Raw genomic sequence first — 22,257 nt, forward strand, 5'->3', positions numbered from 1 at the left:
TAAAAATCAAAAACAATCTCTGGTGAAAACCAAACTTTCCCATGTGACTTCTCATCTGTAATCATGATGTCGGATTCCACTTCTGTCTCATGTAGGTGTCTTAATAATAAAACATCAGACAGGCTCTTCCGGGGCCAATTGCATAGCAAAAAATGAAAATAATTCACTGGATGGCAACTACACAAAATTCCTCAGCCCTGTGTATTCTGCTGTTGTCAATGAATCTACCCCAGGCTGCTTCCCGCTACTGTCTACCAATCATCTCTGACCCTCCATGCAGCGGACTAGAGTTTTCACAAAACCCATGACATGAATGCTGCTGCATAGGGCACAGACTGCAGCCTCTCCTGTGCATTAGACCTGAATTTGTGCCTATCCAGCATCCTGTTTACAGTTTTGACTGATAACTCTAACTGTAGCTTCTGCTACATCTTATCTGGCGGCACCTATCTACGTGATTCCTGAGCAAAGCATTATGGGACACGTAATTACCGGAACTGCTGGCTGCAAACAGGGATTTCTACAATCAAGATGGTGGACAGAAGTTGCATTATTATCTTCTGAAAAGCAAGTTAAAAAGTGGCATGGGAAGAAACATAAGACGACTTTGATAACATCGGCTAGGTTAGGAGGTAGCGGATGTTATATCATGTGCCTGCTGGGATTTCTTCTAAAAAAAATCTTATATGCATTCACCAACAAAAGAGCAACATAAAACAAGCCTCAGTCATCACATTTAGCTTATACATTGCATCCAAGATTTTAGTTTATTCAATCAATTTAGTCGGTATAAAACCATCTAAAAGACTCAAATAATTCATATTTCTCTTAACCCAGCAAGTTATCATATTCATTTTTTAATCTATATAAGCTACTCATTAGCAAAACCTTTCCATTTCCAGTCTTTCCTTCCCTGGTCAAATTAATATCTATACATTGGTTATTAATCTATAGGAAAAAATATATTTATTACAAGGTAATTTGAATTCTCTCATACTACGCTTGGCGAATGCAAACCGCTATTAATCTATCCACGGCAAGCTGATCAGTTTTAATTCATTCACCAAATGCAAACCTCTAGGAATAAATATTATTCAGTAGAGATTCACTAATCCATTCACCGGCAGAACACATCCGTAAATTAATTAATCGAATACAAACATATTTCATTTATTAACCTTGTGCAAAAAGTTAACGATTGCTGCCACAATATCAAGCCTGACTGTTTCATAGTATACAGTTCTAAAGGGCAAAAGTTATTCCCATCGGTTATAAAAAAGGGAATATCCGCATCCTGGTGTATCCTAACAGGAAGAGCCACAGAGAGGAGGAGGGAGCAGGTACTATCCAATTTTATCAACCCAGAGTGACTCTGTGACAAAATGGCAACTCCATAGCTGCTATAAATGGCTTCTTCCTGGACACAGCTGCAGCAGGACAAAGAGGTTAGGAGCACAACTTATTTACAGTTTTCCATAGATCAGGTTTTTTGGGGATAAAATTTTTCCATATGCCCTATTAAGATATAGGGACACCATTAAGAGCGGCCCTTGCTGCAAAGAGCGTTGCCCACTCTGGTGGACTCTGCAAGACCATATGTTACGTAAAGATGTAGCCATCTTTATCTTGACTTTTAAGGCATTAAATACACAGTGTCAAGAAACTTTAACTTGACTTTCAATGGCTTTTGTTGTGTGAGATCATGCTGCAGCAAGTTATCAGAGTCCAGATAAACTTGGCTACATCTGTAGTCTCCAATTTATTTGGAAAAAGACTAAAAAATCACCTCTCGCTCTGGAGAACAGGGCACATCACTGTATTACATGGATATCCCATTTATTTCAATGGCAACAGTGTAATACTTCATTTCTCCTGTGGTGGCACTGCAGGGGAATTGAACACTTGTTATTGGTCCCCGCAGCAGTATATATGGAGCTTTTCTTAAGTTTAAACGTTGCGTTTATTATGTGACCACTACTAAAGAGAGCGCATTTCCATTAGCTACAATTTGACTCAGCTTATCATCTGGGGATCTCTTCTTATAAAAAGGGACTGTCCAACAAGGATAACTCCAAAAAGTTAGGTGCCAAAGGTCTAGGTTAAGCGAATATCGTCTCCCCGGCTCTTAAGATTTGTCCAGTCCTGTTGTAAGCTAACACGGATTCATAAGATAGTGACGGATGCTCTTCAATAAAAACAAATTCATTTCGTGCAACGCCTGACTGTTATTAAATGCACTCGGTAGGTGTAAAATCTGATTTTCCTGTGGAGTTGCTGAACGCCCAGAGTACTGAGTGACTTCTACCTTACAGGTTAATTAATTACCCGGAATCCCTTGGGCTCAGACACATACAGTTACTCCACACTGTAGCGATTAGGACAACGCTGTAACTACTTTGTATCTCACACGTTCCATCTTCATTCTTTTCTGCCTTAGAATCCTCACAATAAACCGCACGTACACCAGATGACTGTGCTTATCAAAGTCCGAATGCATTAATCCACACCACACAAATCAAATCACTTCCAGAAGAAGGGCCGAGTCTGTGGGGACGTAGCGCTTTAGAATTAACTGCACTATTCTGAAAGTTTCAGTATTAATAAGCTCTTATTTTATTCACAGTCTTGTTTTGCAGATCCAGTAATAATATGTTTAGGAAGCCTTTTACATGCATGCATAATTTTTTTTTCCACTACTATTGGGTATGACAATAAAGAATTGCCTAAATGCCTCTATGGGTTCAGTGCCTTCTAACCATACTTAAGTAAAAAAAAACATATTGCCAACCTAATATAGGAATATGTCTAGATATGGCATGCACCCCCATATGATTTGTGGGTTGCTTGTAGGAGGAAAACTACCATCAATTGTTATAAATGTGCCCGTTGTGGTTTTCAATTATAGTCCATTATTTGAAAATATTATTAAAAGAGAAATATAATATTCTACAAAAAGAAATAAATGTACCATTTAGTAATAATATGATCATAAAAGAAATGAAAATATTTTTAAGAGTTTTTAAAACAAGATGGGAGAGTGCCAGGAATGATAAAATACAGAATTCTCCATCTTGTAACAATGGGAGATGAAACACCAAGACCATATAATGTACTCTAGATGCTTAAAAATTAATTCTGCTAATTAAAGGGACAGCTTTACAGAAATACACCAGGTAAAGCATCTACACTGTGCCTAGTGCAAATCTAGGGGGGTGGTACCTGACACCAGAGAGAATTCCTGTATCATGCACTGCCCCCTCAGTCCGACACTAGATATTACACTATCAGTTTTACCCAGAAATTCCCTATAAAACTTTAATGTGACATGGGTGAAGTTCCCCTTTAAGTTTTGTTTATAAACTACAAAATACTCTCTTGCTCTTAAAATGGTAAAGCCCAGTGGACTCCAATAATGTAGATATTAAAGTACTCAGTATCCAGTTACATCAAATGGAGAATAATACTTTTTATGGCTAGTGCCTCTCCCCTTTTTCCCCAAAGAATAAGTCTTTGATCATCAAGATTTTTTTCTTTTGCTTTTAGATTGCAAGTACTATCTGCAAGACTCACCGAGTACAGCATTGAACAAAACTGTATGCACTACATTCAAATCGATAAATAAATGTCCTTGTAATAAAAAAAATTTAAAAGGAAAAAAAGAAAATCAGCGCACGGAGGGACACTTCCTCTTTGCTCTTGTAAAATGTGGAGGAGAGGTAATCGCTCTGCCGCTAATCCCTGCAATCAGCAGGTGATCTGAACTTGGCTGACAGCTGTGCCTTTAAAACTAACCTTGACGGATGATCCTCAGATCCAAAAATAACGTGTTACCTTTCACAGCTCGCAAAAGGCTTTTATCTCCTCTCTCCTGTGATGGACTGATTGGCACAATTGCAAGTTATAAAACGTAATTAATCAGGGCCCAGCTAAGCTCAGGGTTTATGGCCTGGGGACCCAGCAGGAAGGATGAGTCCTTTGAAATGGGACACCGCTTCCATCCTGTGGATCATGAAAATAGCGCAGTTTATTCGATGTATATTATATCTTTTTGAGAAGGTTCACGAAGCATTTATAAGCTGGCAATAACAGGGTTCAATTTTTCCATCTTACCCTTAACAGGCGTATACTAATTCAACATCGTGTGTATTCATGTCATTGAAGCATCGACAGACATACCACATAACTAAAAGTATGTGAACCTAGCCTTCTAATTGGTGTGTTTGCACATTTGAGCCACACCTATTGCTAACAGGTGCATAAAATCAAGCACACGGCAATCTCCATATAGGTAGCAGAAATCTCCAGAAGTAGCAAGTCACACAAGTTTACGGAAAGGGACCGCGAAGTGCCTAAGCGCACATTGAGAAAAAGTCTTCTGTCCTGGGCTTCAATAATCACAGACAAGTTCCAGACTGCATCCGGAAGCAACGTCCATACAACTATTATTTGTCAGGAGCTTCATGTATTGGGTTTCCATGGCCGAATATCCACACACACAAGCCCATTGGAAACGCATTGTCTGGAGTCATGAATCACAGTTCAGCTAAGAGATATTTATTGCATTGCGTAGGCAAGTTCGGGTGAAGAGAAATATTAATCCTATATCTTATATTGACATTATAGACAATTATACGCTACAACTTTGCGGAAAAAGTCATATCACAAGCAGGACAGACATTGGTACAACATGCTAAACTTCTACATGGGCTGATCAAATGCATTATCAGAAAGTGGACCAATGAAAAACTCCAGCATGGGGTGATGCATGAGAATCCTGAGCGGATGTCATGCAGCCTCTCTTCCTTGTGCGCTCTATAAGAATTTGTGATTGTTATCATGGAGTTACCAACATATTGATGTTCAAAATTATTTTTAAAGTTTAGCCTATGGGTAAATATGGTGCATCCATCAGACTCACAGTAAGACGCAGAGCAGAATGTCCGCATCTATAATCAGCAGAAACAGCAAAAATGTATTGCTTTTTCTATGATTTTCAGAACCCTATGGATAACGTATTTCCATACCGGTATCAGGTAAAGCCCTCTGTGTATTCTTGTTAGCATGGTCCCTTTTAGAAGAAACCTTTTCTTCTCAGCTGAATGTCATAAGATCCCTTCTCCTCATTTATCATACAGAAGTTAATTACTGTGTAGTAAATGGCTCCTCCTGGAGTGCTCTATGTTTTTAGGATGTTAGAGAGCTGACTCAGGAAAATATGATAAACCACAATGCAGATCTTCACAGCGCCAGTGTCTAATCCCCTGATCACTTCAGGACGGGTCCCATTGTCATTACTCATCAATAAATAACTAGCACACATATAGCCTAATTACTTCCAACAATACTGAAACTAAATATTCATACTTACACCAATATTAATAGTAGTTTCCTTACAGCTACAAACCTCAATAATAAGTTAAATTGGTAATTATTGGATTTTATTGGGGGGGGGGGGGCATTGCACAATTTTACTTGATATAGAAACAAAGCAACATGAAAGTCCATACTGACCATCTGGCAGAAGACAATGGTAATCACGATTAATTGAACGATTATTTAGCCCACACCCCTTTTTGCATGTCACGGCCCCTAATTTGCATGCTACAAGTTAATAGTTATCCCCTTAGCCTGCCGTATACTACAATAAATAATATACCCCGACACTGCCCCCACAAAGTATATTACCCAATACTGTTAACCACACAGTATAACGCCTCATAGATGCCCCCACACAATGCCCCATAGCTGCCCCCACACATTATAATGCCCCCATAACTGCCCTCCACACAGTATAATGTACCTATATCTGCCCTCACACAGTATAATGCCCCCTATATGCACCCTACACAGAATAAAGTCCCCCATAGCTGCCGCCACGCTGCATAATGCATACACAGCTGCCCCCAATAGTGCCTGATAAAAATATTAATATACATACTCACCTAACCCCGTTCTAATGACGAGGGGAGGAGATCCCTTTGTGCCTCTGGTCTGTGCGGCACGGGCTATGACGTTACTGCCTCGCGTCTAGTGATACATAGTGAATGGTAGAACAGGGGACCATTGGATTCAACTGTATCTGCGTCTTGAAGATGCAGATAGTTTAAACTGGGGAAAAATAATTGATAAAACCAAAATTCACAAGATAACGTCGATTAATTGCGCTGGGATTTCGATTAATTGCCCAGCCCTAGTATACACTATAATAATAATAATCTTCATGACCTAAAATTAATAAAAAGGATGCATCAAAAAGATAACGAGGACAAAAGCAAGTTACAGTGACTCCGATTTTACAAGGTGCAGAAAGCAAAGTAATGGGGATGATGCTTTGACGCGGGCGTTCATTTGCTTTATACATATCTACTCACAACAGTCAGCTGCCCAATACTACGTCTTTAAAATGACAGATATCACGGTTCTTAAAGGGAATGTATTGTCAGAAAATTAACTATAGTTTAAATTAAAAAATATATATATATTTGCAGAGATCACTTTTTAGTTTGTGCTGTGTACACTAATGGAAGGGTCAGCAGTCATCTCCTTATCACAGGGCAGGATTATAATAAAAGAGAACATCCCTGTTATAGAGCTGGAGACAGATAACACAGGATCACATTACTGATTAGGACAGATCAGCTCCTCCTCCCTCTCCTTGCACAGTCACCTCTTCTCATGTCACAAAGCATGCTCACTACACTCTGGCATTGTTTTTTTTTACTTCTTATGTCCAGGTGCCTGCTGTAAAGCAGATCTCTTCAAGTACTCAGGCAAGATAAGGCCGTCCGTAAGCTAAACAGAATAAAATACATATGTCCATCAAGTTCAACCTAGGGATGGGAGAAAAGGAAGGGATGGAACAAGAATTCTATATGTCTTTTTTTATACTTTCTTGTAGCCTATTGTTACCGTACAGCAAGGACTTGGTGCAAATTATACACATGGAGCCAAGATTAGTAGAATTAGGGTCTTAACAACAGATACAATATGTGCGGAATGACGTTTTTTATTTTTGTCTTTCAGTAAAGATGTGTTTTGGTGCTTATACATAAGCAGATGTGTCACAGAGAGTTATGGGAAGTTAGACTATCTGTGAGCATGCTGGGATCTGTCATAATCTCTAAGAGACACGTTGTAGTGATGCACACACCAAACCAAGTTTTAAAAATAAATCACTATATACAAACTCACACTCTTGCTCGACCTCAACTAGAACACAAGAGCTTAATTATAAAATAATATCCAGGTGGTATAAAACTCCATCCTTATTGCACAAGACAGACAACAACTATTCACCGATGTGTTGGAGATGTAATACTGAAGGGAACTTACTATATATTTTATTTAAGTGCTCTCACACGCTACCATTTTGGAACCAAATCCAGGACGTACTGGGAAAATTCTTTAAGAAAACGATTCATCTTACCCCGGAGTGGGTTTTGCTAAATTTAGGTGACAAGAATTTGACTAAACACAAATTCTCGGTTGTCCCTCATCTGCTTAACGCAGCGAAAGCTCTTATTTTTAGACGTTGGAGAGATGAAGAACCTCCAACTATTCCAGAATCGTTGAGAGAAATTAACATTATTAACGCATATGAGAAAACTAGATGGACTGCAAAACATCAAAATGATGTTTATCTAAAGATTTGGGAAAATTGGACGCAATTCTCCACCTCAACAGATTTGGACTCAATTTTACAATAAACCCATGCAGAGTCAGTCAACACATATTTTTGATATTTTAAGGATTGTATTACTTATATGCGATTTCCTAACACTGTTCGTGAAAGACTAACATAATGATCAGCCTGGTCAGGAGAGATAGATGTGTTTTTGATGTTGTTGTTTGTACTTCTTATTTACTTACCTGTTTTGTCATTTCTTTCCATCCCTTGCCCTATTGTTTACCCAGGTCTTCTTTCCTTCCCTCCTTTATTTTTTGTACCTTTACCCAAAACGAAAAGATTTTACAAAAAAAATCCCAAATAAACTAAAGTGGAAATCTATCTACAAATGATGTCCTGACAAGTCACAGATATGTGTCGGAGGATCACATTGGTGGAGTTTGTGAGCTCGGATCAACATTGATTTGCGGCATAAATGGTCTGCAGCTCTTTACAGCATGCCTGAACGCATTAGGCCCTGTTCTGAGATTTTAGTTACATGTATTTTCTGACAACACTGACAACAACATTCTAAACAAAGCTCCATTGGTATAAATGGACATTTAGAATGTTGTGTCGGATTGTCCGGTGCTGAATGAGTTTGGCATGGAGGTTTGGGCTTATGGACTCTGCAGATGTGATCTTCTGACATGATATTTGGGTAGATCACTTTTGGGTGGATTTCATCTTCCAGGCCGGTTTCACCTGGCCACAATAAAGCCACGTTTTATCTCTTGTATTATTGCAGCAGCACCTGGACCTCCCAGGTGATTAAGTTCTACTGAAATCGGCCTAAATAGTCCTTTGTGCACTGTGAATTTGTATATTATCAGGTCATTGCATATAATAAAATCACCATATAAAACAATGAGTGTTTTAACATGAAGGTTCCCAGTACAACCTCAATGGAGATTGTTGTATATCGCCATTATATCAAAGTGAAAATGGGCCATAATGCCTGGGTATCCTTTAATGAACCTACATGAATTTATTAGGAAATTTCATGTTCAAAATTTGTCCACACCTCTGCTGTGCAAATCCCTTAGTTCCCTGACGTGTATGTTCTGGATCAGCAAAGATGAAGTACATATAAAGCTTACTGTATGATAATAACCAATAGTAATCAGTAGTGGATATTAAGCAACATTGTCCTCCACATGAACTAAAGGAATGCATGCTCCTTACTTAATTCAGTACACAGGGTCCTAGATACTTTAAATGTACCAATACATCAATATAGCCATATATTGATTTTTAGATCAGACTTCCTCATCTTTTAAGACATGTAGGATGCAGAGCTACATGGAGTAGCCATGCTCTTTGATAGTGTTAAGTTAAACTCGAATGTGTGATTAGTCCGATATACACAAAGCAAGACCAAGCCCGGAGCCCCACAGGATGAGAATGAGAAGTTTTTATTAAGAGACTAGCTGCCAAACCTCAAGGTTTTGCTTACACAGACGCCACGATCCCGTTCATCAATTCTGTTTCAAGTCTCTCGCTGTCTTGTGTTTGAACTGAGATTTTCTAGTGTGTGAAATCTTTTCTGCTGAGAGAGCAGTACTTCTGTTTCTTGGAGAAGCCATGGAGAGAAAGGAAAAAGGGATCAGGAGCAAAAGCTGAATTGTTGACAACATGAAAGGGGTCACTCAGTAGAGTGGTTAGAGCAACAAGACTTAATCCCGCTATCTGGGAAATCCCTTCTGTGCACAATGATAAGGATGGTCAGGTTCACTGACAGAGGGGAGGATAAGTACAACTGCATAACTTTTGCATCTGAAAGCAGCATAGTGGTTTTGATGGCGCACCCTCAAAATAAATTCTCCACCACCTATAGAATAAGTGTATGTCATGATGTTTTTATCATTTCCCATAATAACCATATCATTAATAAGGCTTAATAGATTGCTTGCGAAATAGGGTGATAAACCCCCAGCAGCAATTGACCCCCTCCACTACGAGATTCAGATTGGTTTACCCTCTGCAGGACCTCATGGATCCTCTGGTGGGCCAGTCCAACAGGGCATGAGAAATAGCCATTGAGATCTATGCCATGTATGTGTATCAGGCAACCTTATGGACAAGATACATTTAAAGAAAAAAAAATCACCCCCCCCCCACACCTGCGACATAATTGGGGGTAAAACATTTTTTCTATAGTATCATTTAAAAATATGTAAGGCTTCGTTCACATTTGCACTAGAGGCCTCGGTTGCAGATTCTATCATGTTTGGCGCATAAAATAGCACAACATGCAGTGATTTTTTTTTTGTCTAAATGACGGAATCGATTAAAAGTCAATGGGGTCCGTTGGGCAACGGATCCGACACACCATCAATTTAGTTGTTCTGCTCCTATGACTAACACAGAACAATGGAATTGAGCAACATAGATGTGAACACAGCCTAAATTCTAAACCGTTTCAGAAATAACATGATTCTGAATGTGGGCCTTAAACGGGAGGCCACAGGACTCAAAATAAAAGTGGTCCAAGAATGTTTGACCCAGTTCTTGATTTACAATCTTGAAGTATTTGTCTGCCTAATACCATGCTTTATATGCCCCTGGCTTCATCCCCATAATTTTAACATTGAACGAGGGGTCGAGGATTATGCGCCATTTTGTTTACTGACACACGGAGCTTTAAATGTTTTAAAATAGAAACATTTTACGGCGTTTTCACCACTGGAACTTTCTATTGACACCAACGCAACAGCATCGTCAAATCTTCATTAGCGGAGATCCAATTCTGTCAAAATACTTGTCTTCAAAATAAAATAGTTTCGGAAACAAGAAAAAAGGCAGAACCTCTGTTCAATTCACAGAAAAAAAAACTATCAACATGACTCTGTTTTTTCCTGAAAAAGACATGCAACAACAACATTTGCAATAACGAATTGCTTATTTTTAGAAGGCTCTTGGCCTCATTCATGTAAACTAGTGCAAAGTACTTACCTGCACTAGATAAATCTGCTAGGTTGCCATGGGCATAAAAAGATTTTGCATGCGGTGAAAAGGTTCTTATTGGAAGATCTGAATTAACAGGTTATTTAAAAAAAAAATCACAGCGCAGCATATAGTATGGCAGCTCAGTGCCACGTGATAAATGAAAGAAACTTAATAAATTCACTAGACAAAAACACCTAAATACCCTGCGTACATAGCATAGTGGCAAACCATGCGGCTGCTATGGGGTCTCTGGAGAGAAAGAGTCCAGGCCTGGTTTATCCCATCCCCCGTGCGATTAGGTGTCGAGAACCTATGTAGGCCTCATCCTCAAAAGGAACTGCATTATTAGCAAACCGGGGGGTGGAGAACCAGGCCAAGGGTTATGGAAACGGTGTCAAGGGGGAAACAAACACCAAGACCTTATGTCCTAGGTGGCAAACCCTAGTATTATCGGGGGTCCATTTGATCTTTGCTATGGGTCCCTCTCTTCTACATACGCCACTGACCACACATTCTCCAGAATTGTACTCCAGTTTGGTTAAGAGCCAATTCACTGCATCACACTCACCTGTATACAAGTGCAACCTCAATGCCATGGAGCTGCAGGAAACTGATGTACATACAGATGTAGCCAAGTTTATCTGGAATTCTAACGCATTAAATACACAGTGGCAATAATATTTAAAGGCTATGTACACCTTTGAGAACTTTTTTTAAAATTTTATTAAAATAATACGAATCTTTATTTATACAGCGCCAACATATTCCGCAGCACTTTACAATTCAGAGGGAACATGGACAATATTAGACATTACATAAAGACAAAACTAATTTACCATTCAAACAAGAGGCGTGAAGACCCTGATCACAAGAGCTTACAATCTATGAGAAAATAAGGAAGACATAATGTAAAAAATGCTTGTTAAGTACAATGGTCCAGCCATCTTTTATACACATAGGATAGTACACAAAGCTGCATGAGGCGGTCACCAGCCAGTATCTGTGTATGACAGACATGAAGTGTACTAGGGTGCAAGGAGTGTGGGGGATATTGCTGAATGAGGGGGTCAAATTCTTATGATCAATGTAAAAGGGCTAGGAAAAGGAGTCAGATTAGGGAATGTTATAGGCCTGTTTATAAAGATGTGTTTTTAGGGCACGTTTAAAACTGTGGATGTTGGGAACTAATCGGATTAGAGGACGGTGCAGCACGAGAACAATCTTGGAGACGGGAGTGGGAGGTTCGGATTATGGTGGATGTTAATCTAAGGTCATTGGCAGAAGGTAGAGCCCGAGTAGGGTGGTAGACCGCATATTAAAAGCACAATCGAGCGGTTATTGATCACATCTAGGTTCATAACTAAGGCCCAATGCTCACGACCGTAAAAAATCTTCGTAAATGCAAATGCGTAATACGGTCCGCCATTATGGACCCGCCCGGTTCTATTGGCCGTGGACAACTTTCCATATCGCTACGGATAGGTGTCTGTGCCGTAAAACCGTGCCGGGAATTATGGAGCATGTCCTACTTTTCGTTTTTTACGGGCCGTGCTCCCATACTTTGTATGGGAGCACGGCCGAAAACGCGGCCCGCAATCGCAGGCCGTGATTACTGGCACGGCCGTGTGCATGAGGCTATTAATAAAGCTGCCTTCACATCTGCACCTGGACTACATTCATGGGTTCTGTCGGACCTTTCAGTCAGGGGAACCCATGAACGGAATCCAAACGGAAACCATAGGTTGCCGTTTGCATCACCATTCATTTCAAGGGTGACAGATCTGGTGTAAATGGTTTTCGTTTGTCACCGCTTTGTGTAAGGGTTACGTTGTTTTGACAATCAATAGCGCAGTCGACTACAGTAGCGATTCCGTCAAAACAACGGAAAACCTTACACGACGGTGACAAACGGAAACCATTTGCATCTGATCCATCACCATTGATGGTGATGCAAACGGAAACGTCAGGCGGAACCCATGAATGGAGTCCCGGCGCAGATGTGAACGCAGTCTAACAGGTGGTCCTGCGTGTCAGAGACCTGCTGACACTGAACGGGTCAGTGGCACTGACCTGGCAGATTCAGGGCACAGTTGAAAGATACAGCTGCTCTATATACAGGATACAAAGCAGCTGTAACTCAAAAAGTAAAAATAATTTTTAATAAAAAGGAATTAGAAAGTTGCACCACACACACACACACACATATAAATTCAAAGGTGTACATAGCCTTTAACTTGGCTTTTTCAAATGGCTTTTGTTGCGTGATATCACGCTGCAGCAAATTCTCAGTCAAGATAAACTTGGCTACATCTGTACACTTTAAAGGGGTTGTCTTATCTAGACAAGCCCTTACAATGTGCTCTTTTAGGGAAAATAGATATTTTAGAGTAGCAGCAATTGCTCTTGCAGACCTGGATCGGCCAGTTATTTGATAGAGCAGAAATAAGCAGCCAACAGCAACTTTCTCCTGCCAAAATTGGCTGTTTGCCGGGGGTCTCGGTAGCCAAACCTGCCACTCAGGCTCTCATATTAAAGTAGTTGTCTGTGATGAGACAACCCCTTTAAAAAGTGCTCAGTCCAAGTATTTAACCTTTTATTCAGTAGGACTTCGAACCATATATTATGCACTTCAGGTATTTTTTTAATTGATAGCCAAATACTGGCTCAACCTAGGACATTATTGGTCTGTCCCCTTCTAAGTGTAGGCAACCAAGAGCCCATATTAACAATTTAAGCCTTTTTATGTCACCTCAGATACAAACTGGGTATTTCACACATATTAGATTCCTGTACTGTAACTGAAGGGGTTTCAACACTCATTAGCTTTAATTTATGTCAATCAAACTATGAAGAATAAAGTCTCCGCTGGACTGTGTCATGGGATGAAATCGCTTATCTGCACACAGGAATACATTAGATTACACACTTTGTTATATATTGTGCCAACTGCACTAAAAGGAAAGCTATGACACGGCTAGATACACATAATTCTCTGTGATATACTTGCAGCACCACACCATGAAATATGCTTGTTCCAAGATGGAGCATTGAGGAGACAGGGTGTGGATTTATAAGATTAGCTTCAGTGAAGTGACTACAATTTAGCATCCTGTATTGAAAGGCGCCTGTGCAGTAACATTATACTATCACTCTCTGCATACATTGGTGCCTGACTTGGATTTTTTTTTCATCTAGACAAAGTGGATTTATAGAAATATGGGCTTGCATTTATCAAAAGAAGAGTCATTTTAACCTATGTCTAAGTTAGAGCTAGACTATTTTATTGACAAGTTGCGACAAATTTATGACTGCATTTGCCATCTTTGATAAATCTGTCACAACATACATCCACGGGATAGGTGATAGTTGTCGGATAGTTGGGCCCCCCACCGATGGTGAAAACATGGGTCCCTAACTCACCGACGCAGTGAGGAAGAGCTTGAATGGAGCAGCGATCACGCATGCGCACTGCTGCTCCATTCAATGTCTATGGGACTGATGGAAATAGCCGAGCGCTGTACTCGGCTGATTCAGTCAGTCCCATAGACATTGAATGGAGAAGCATTGTACATTCAAGACCACCCCTACATTCAAAGCCCTCCTCACTGCGGTCGAGCAGTGAGGAGAAACTAGGAGTTCGGGACCCCTGTTTTCGTGATCGTTGGGGGTTTCAGTGGCCCCCAGCAAGGTCATTTATACAGCAATACATCACGTTGTATGGATCAATTCTGCCACACAATTGTTTCGCCTGGAGTGTTTTTTTGTCTCACCATGACAACACCTTCCGAAAATGAAGTCTGGCTTCTGAAACCTCCAACAGAAGTTGTGGCCAGCCCTACATTTGTATGTACGACCAGGGTACACCTAGTGGGACACACATAGAGGGCCCCCCCCTCTAGGATGTCATTATAGGGCTTATAGACCGAGGTTGTACTTATGGAGCAACACCTTAAATGTTCCCTATGTTAATAGTATAAAAAAAAAAAAAAAAAAAGGTATTTAGAATAAAATTCAGGGACTACTTCTTGATACATAACTACATGATTAACCCAGATGGTATCACACCTAAAGGGCTTAGATACATTGGCAGAGCTGCAAAGAGTTCCTGTAAGCTGTATTATTATATAGATTGGCAAGACAGACGCTATGTATACACACTATATACCATGTGCAGACACACTATGGAAAGCCAATTTCACAGGCAGTGAATAAACCTGCTGCTGTTTTTGGACTATGGGAAGAGTCTGCCGCGTAATAGTGAACCAGTTACCATGTCATACCATACACATTAATGTATTTATTTATACATTGTAAGAAACACTGCCTCCGCATCTTTTTTAAAATTAATTTAACTAATTAATGGTTATTACGTCCAAGGGTACACTATAGTCATCCTTAGCTATCCTCGAGAGGGTAAATGCAGCCTCCCACTGAAAGCAACTGCTGAAATATGGAGCTGTTTATTGTGTGCTGTGTCAGTAATTGCCTGCAGTAGTGCTCCCTCGGGTGGAAGAGGCCGGTCACAGTGCTACCTTGTGAAGCAGGGGTTAAGCACGGTGCGCATGGGGCAGTACATGTGTCTGAGTTAAAGTGCAAGCTCCTATTCAGTGTGTGGAAATGTAGAACACTTCTCACGTTAATGTAGAAAATTTCAGAATGATGAGAGAAAGAGAGAGAGCTAGAGAGTGAGAGAGAGAGAGACTGATTATATATTTGGGTAAATGTATATACGGTAAATTTGCAAGCAAAAAGGGTGGAATGATCACACGCTGACTTCAAGGCAACAGTGCCCCTAGTGGTAACATCAAAACAAAGTCTAACATACAGTATACTATTCAGTAGTATTTCTTTTAAAATGCATGCTGTCTGCTAAAACACTGAAAGCTAAATATGTTTTTTAGTACAACAACAGACTGGATGTATTTTGTATGTGGAAGAGCATGTGTTGTTTTTTATGCTTTTACTTAAAAGGATACTTTGTCCTGTGGTGGATTTTTTCCACTACATCATTACATTGTTCCAGTAATTTATAATGTCACTACTCATCCTCCCACCTTTTAGTTTTACTTATATTCGCTTCTTTTGGACACAGCCAGGTCTTTGATGCTGGGAGAGCATGGTGTGTTGTTGTTTGGCCTAGCAAGCAGGGTAGCCCGCTCTATGAATTATCAAGGCGTCACAAATAGGCTTCTACCTGGCTAGTCACGTTGCGCCTCATGACTTACACACTATCCCTCCATGTTTCACACACTTGCATCCCATTATTCATTTATTTTTTAGGCACTTTACTCATTACTGCCCCCTATATTTCACTTACATTATTACACTTGCACATACACTATTCATTTATTATTTCTTACTACACATCACATGCACCACACACCACTCCCCTCAAGACTAGTGGGAGTGGCTATTATTATTTAAAGCACCTGCTCACTCGCCTTCATCAGCGTTTCTGACCTGGCTGTGTCCATTTGTAAGTATGGCCTTTTTCGGTGTTTTTGCATAAATGTCCTTGTTTTTATCTGTTTCACCTTTTAGTTTTGGATTAAGCCCCTTGTTTGATAATTTGCAGAAAAAAAAAATACAAATTGTCTGAGCATTATTTAAAAACAACTTGGTCGCATCTGTACATGAATGAATTCTAGCGGATGGGACTGAGTAACAGAACAGCTGTATATACAGACCTTTATTATGTGGATTGGGGGAGGGGGGGGGGCTGGGGATCAGACCTCCACCAACCACACATTGATGAAATATCCTTAAGTACAGGGTATCAATGGTTTTTTTTCTGGGCGAACCCTTTTAACCTGTATTTTTGGTTCCCCGAAAAAAGGAAAGTAATCAACATTTCTTCCCCAGTTATAGCCCCACTATGCATGCATGGACTCCATTGCATTGTGTTGGAGCAGCTGGTTATTTTATTTCTGATTTAATTCATTTTACATAAAGAAGTAGCAAGGATTGTAGAACCGTATTAGAGAAATTGTGGGGCTGTTTTCTAAAATAAAGTGTCAGCTTTTTTTCTTTTACAGAAAAAGCACCACTCTTGTCCATGGGTTGTGTCTAGCATTGCAGTATAACCCCATTCAACTGAATGGAGCCGAGCTGCAGTACCAGACACCATGGAGAAGAGTGGTGCGGATTCTGGAAAAAAACCAAAAAATAACAGACTTTTTTTTTTCCTAATCCTGAACAAACCCCTTTAAAGAGGATCTGTCACAGTAAATACTTGTATTCTCCATAACATTACAATTCTGGAATTTATTTTCTTATAAATCTGCATTGTGCCGTCCCTCTGTTATTCCTCCTAGAAATATATAAATGGACAACTAGGTGTTATTATTCCCCTTGTCAAAGGGGCGTGTCTCTCCACTGTCTCACTCTCATCACTGATTGGACAGTGTCATACTGTATAAAAATTAAGTTGGTAAAATTAAGTTCTTAAACTATTAATAAACTTATAGGAGACATAACAGAGGAACAACGTAAAGGTCTAAGAAAAGATGCTCCAGACTTGTTATTTCATGGGAAATACAATTATTTACTTAGACTTGTCAGGAGAGGTGACAGGTCGTCTTTAAAACCAGGGACAAACTCTCAAAATGATTTCATCATTGGGTAGAATAGGTAGGAAAATTGTTTAGAAAACGATAGGAGACAGAAAAAAATAACATACATTTTGTTTTCGGCAAAATTTCTTAAAAAATAAATAAATGCAGTTTGACCTTAGACAAGGAGATGATTCTATTAGAGTTATTAAAGTGCAACAATTTAATATTAACAAGACAATGTTCTCGGAGAAAGGACGGGCAAGCAGCTAAGAGTCTGTCATAGAAGATTACCGTATCAACAGGCTAGCAAATAAATGGCAGACACATCTCAAGGGAAACGTAAAGGAAAGGCTTTATTACAATACCATTAGACTTTACTGCAGCCCCCCAATTCACTCATGTCTTCAAGTCTTTACTCCAGCAGAGCAAAAACAACTTACTGGCAATAATTACAATGTCATCTCAGTGAGAATTTTGTCTTGTACATATGACACTTTAATTTTGTTTTAAATCCTTCGAGGTAGAAGCACCGCACTGAACTGGAACACCAGCCGTGGAGAGAATCTGCAAGTATGCAATAATCCAAGCGTTCCCACTAAATCATAGATGAATAATATTTCAGAACTCTGGCCACTAGCTGAGCACCATGGAAAAAGTGGTTCTGCATCTCAGTCCTGTTTGTCATCTCTGTTTTATGTCACCAAAGGTCACAGAGGCGTTGTGAAATTCATCCAGGGTGAAGGTTAAATAGAAGACATACGAGGTAGAGGTAGGTCGACTAGAGAGGTAGGTCGACTAGAGAGGGGGGTCAACTAGAGAGGGGGGTCAACTAGAGAGGTAGGTCGACTAGAGAGGTAGGTCGACTAGAGAGGTAGATTAGGCTTCGTTCACATCTGCGTTGGCACTCCGTTCATGTGTTTCGTCGGATCTTTCCGTCAGGGGAACCCATGAACGGAATCCAAACTGAAAAAAACGGAAACCATAGGTTTCCATTTGCATCAACAGTAATTTCAACGGTGACGGATCCGGTGCAAATGGTTTCCGTTTGTCACCGTTGTTTAAGGGTCCCATCGTTTTGATGGAATCAATGTCGTAGTAGACTGCGCTATTCATTCTGTCAAAACAACAGAACCCTTAAAGAGGCTCTGTCACCACATTATAAGTGGGCTATCTTGTACATGATGTGATCGGCGCTGTAATGTAGATTACAGCAGTGTTTTTTATTTAGAAAAACGATCATTTTTGACGGAGTTATGACCTATATTAGCTTTATGCTAATGAGTTTCTCAATGGACAACTGGGCGTGTTTTACTTTATGGCCAAGTGGGCGTTGTACAGAGGAGTGTATGACGCTGACCAATCAGTGACCAATCAGCGTCATACACTTCTCTCCATTCATTTACACAGCACATAGTGATATAGCTATATCGCTATGTGCAGCCACATACACACACTATAACGCTACTCATGTGTCATGACAATGAATATACATTACCTCCAGCCAGGACGTGACGTGTATTCATTCTCCTGACCACTTCTGTAGCATCTCTGTGATTTCCAGCATAGCAGGCATAGTCTCGCGAGATTACGCTGTAAACTGTCATTCACAGAGAGATCTCGCTGTGCTGTGCTGTAACTCACATAGACGCTACAGAAGTGGTCAGGAGAATGAATACACATAACATCCTGGCTGGAGGTAATGTATATTCAATGTCATGACACATGAGTAGTGTTATAGTGTGTTTATGTGACTGCAAATAGCGATATAGCTATATTACTATCTGCAGTGTAAATGAATGGAGAGAAGTGTATGACGCTGATTGGTCAGCGTCATACACTCCTCTGTACAACGCCCACTTGGTCATATAGTAAAACACGCCCAGTTGTCCATTGAGTAACTCATTAGCATAAAGCTAACATAGGTCATAACTCAGTCAAAAATTATTGTTTTTCTAAATAAAAAACACTGCTGTAATCTACATTACAGCGCCGATCACATCATGTACAATATAGGCCACTTATAATGTGGTGACAGAGCATCTTTAAACAACGGTGGCAAACTATTTGTACCAGATCCGTCACCATTGGTGATGCAAACGGAAACCTATGGTTTCCGTTTGTTTCAGTTTGGGTTCCGTTCATGGGTTCCCCTGACTGAAAACTCAGACGGAACCCATGAATTGAGCCCTGACCCAGATGTGAACGAAGCCAAAGATAGATAGACTAGATTAGGTTAGATAGAATAATGGATTTATAGACCCATGAGAATAAAGCAGCTTTTAAAATAATTTCACATTTGTGTAACACCACTAAAATGTGACATGTCTCCTGTTTAAGGGTGTAGTCCTATGTGGCGTAATTTTCCGTAGCGGAAAAATCTGCCGCGATTAATTTACACCATGGATTCCTATGGATGAACAGAAAATCTGCAATACCCACATGGTTTAGATTTCCGTGCAGAATTTTGCCACAGTGTTTTCTGTATGTGTTGCAGATTTAGAATTTTATCATAGACTTCAAAACTATGTGAAATTCTGCTCTGAAATACGCAACACAAATTCACAGCAAATTTGCCACAAAATCCGCTAATGTAATTCCGCTACTGAATTTCTGTTGCGTATTTTGCGATGTATTTTTACGCTACATGTGACTGCATTTATGCCTCAGTGATGTCATGACTACCTAGTAATACTATGTGTAGTTAATGGGTTTCCATTAACACCTTAGCACAGCCCTGGAGTCTTGGAGAAAAAAAAAATAATGCTTGCCGATTAGTGTATTAAAAAACTGAACTCAGCATGCAGGTCCTCTGAGAGTTGGTCCATTTGCCAAAACATATGTTCAGTCTATCTCTCGGTAGACAAAAAAACAACAACATCCCATTAATCCTGAGAGCCGATCCTTGTACTTTATGCAGTGACATCACACGGTTGCATGGAGTGTTGCTCACTGATACATGGATAAATAATGCAAGCCGATCTGACTTACATATAACAAGCACATATGACTCTCTGAAGTGCAAAATATGTATAAGAACAATATGCAAAACATAAACGCATACAGCTAAGCTTCCCATAGCACATGTGCTGCGACCTGGATCACACAAGATAAAATTCACCCTCATCCGACGAATGAAAGCAGATGTGAAATGTGCAATATTTACTCGTATAAGGCCCTATGAACACGTCTGTAGCTTTTATACGAAATTACGGATCCGAAATTGCAGATAAAATACTGACACATTCATTTCTATTGGCCATGGACACATGCCCGTATATTTACAGGTGTGTGTCCGGGCCGTAGAAATGGTCCGCAAATGCGGATGACACTCCACGGCCCGACCGCACAGTATTTACTGACCGTAAATACTGCACTGACGTGTGCATGGGGCCTTAGTTGATATTTAACATTTTTTAGTTATTGTGATGCCAAATATAAATATTTTCAGCTGTAGTCTACTTTATAAAAGGCTAGAACATAGGAAATACACCAAAAAATCCCTAAAGTCTTCTTTGTGCGTCCCAGGCAATCAGCCATTTGCCCCTCTGCCTCACAGTCCTCTTTCTGTAAGGCAACTGGCTGCAGCAAGAGCCCTCCTTCACTGCTCTAACTACAATAGGAGACCAAAGAAACAAAGCCCTGCCCCTTGATTAAGCTCTGTCCCACTCATCTGCTTGCTGAAAAGGGAAGAGTTCAAAAGGAAGATAACACCTGTGGTCTCTGCAAGATTTCTACAAGACTGTGTTTCAGGAACATGCAGAAATTCCTACAGACCAGCAAACGCTGGGGGCAGGCTTATCTCCTTTTAACGTTTATCATTCATTTCTAAGTTTAGTGTACCTTTAATAAACCCTTGCAGTGTACGTTAACCCCACCCTCCCTCCATCTGTAAAATATAGTCAAGTATATTTTAGCATTTTGTACTGCAGCTCTTCCTTGTGCAATAAACGAGCTGGAAGAAGATATTAAATGCTAGAGGATATAAAAAATGCTACTTAAACAGAGAGCATAATGGAAGATTTAAAACCATCACTGCTTATTGCTCGCGTAAGAAATACATTCTTCCAGAAAAAATAAGACGCTAAGTGAGGACCATCCTTATAAGAAATTATTTCCATAAATTGCCATAAACACAGGTAAAACAAGCAGGATCAGGGGGTAACTAGGTCGGTGACAGTAAATGTTGGTTGTCATTTGTTTACCTTTTAGTAGTTTCTGTCCCTCTTTGATACTTGGTGAGACAAGGGCCGTGTAACCGTCTTCAGAAAAGCCGGGTGTACATCTGTGCTGTGTGGTTACATTCCCAGTGTATGCCTACGGACAGAGAACCACAGCAAAGTGTTAGTGTACGGAGCAGAAAAGTTACACCTGGACATTACAATATTTCGAGGAAAATGCTACCTTATGTCGGGTACATCCATATATACAGTTTGTGCATTGTTCTCTGGGCAAGTAAGGAGCCCTGAAGCAGTAGCAAAAGTTATGGCAAACGGCCATAATAATAGTATACTGTATTTTGAATAATCACTAAATATAAATGCATAGAAAATATGAACAGTTGCCTCACTGAGAATTTCCTTTACTACTCAAACAAGACGCTAGGCAGCTCTGTCTGTGTATAATATATGCATCATTCTATAATATTAAAGATACTGAGAAGAATAACCAGCAGCATAAAGAACGTGATGTATTGTTAGATTAGTCAGGGGCACAGAATAAGAATATATACACACATTTACGTAGAAGAGCTGACTTTGTCATTCACCAGTATGTGCCGATTGATATACCATTATGTACATATCTGTGGTTTTATATAGATTTGGGGACTCCATGTGGAATCGCTCTTGTGGACTCCATGTGACAATCACCTACTGATTTCAATGGGTGCCTGTTAATACTATTTCCAATGCAGCAGAAGTTTTCCCTGGTGATAAGAGATCATCTTGCGGTCAAGGCGGTTGCCTCAAAAAACGTGTCTTGCCCTAGGTGGACAGTTCATTGGCGTTCCAAACGCCAGTCTTAATCTAAAAAAAAGTTTTAAGCACATAGCTGGCCATCCATGCGCCAAAAATTCTAATCTACTCAGCT

The 22,257-nt window shown here is 40.0% G+C and overlaps 1 protein-coding gene across 2 annotated transcripts in view; it reads right to left on the reverse strand.

The window, feature by feature from the left end:
* CDH4 (cadherin 4) overlaps window positions 1-22,257 on the reverse strand; it is a 537,863-nt gene that overhangs the window by 505,874 nt on the left and 9,732 nt on the right. For both annotated transcript variants that reach the window (XM_075845364.1, XM_075845363.1), the window contains exon 2: window positions 21,372-21,483. In XM_075845364.1, coding sequence (XP_075701479.1) covers window positions 21,372-21,483 — 112 coding nt within the window. The remainder of the gene's footprint in view (window positions 1-21,371; window positions 21,484-22,257) is intronic.

This window comes from Rhinoderma darwinii, chromosome 13 (genome assembly GCF_050947455.1).
Source record: "Rhinoderma darwinii isolate aRhiDar2 chromosome 13, aRhiDar2.hap1, whole genome shotgun sequence".
Taxonomy (NCBI): domain Eukaryota; kingdom Metazoa; phylum Chordata; class Amphibia; order Anura; family Rhinodermatidae; genus Rhinoderma; species Rhinoderma darwinii.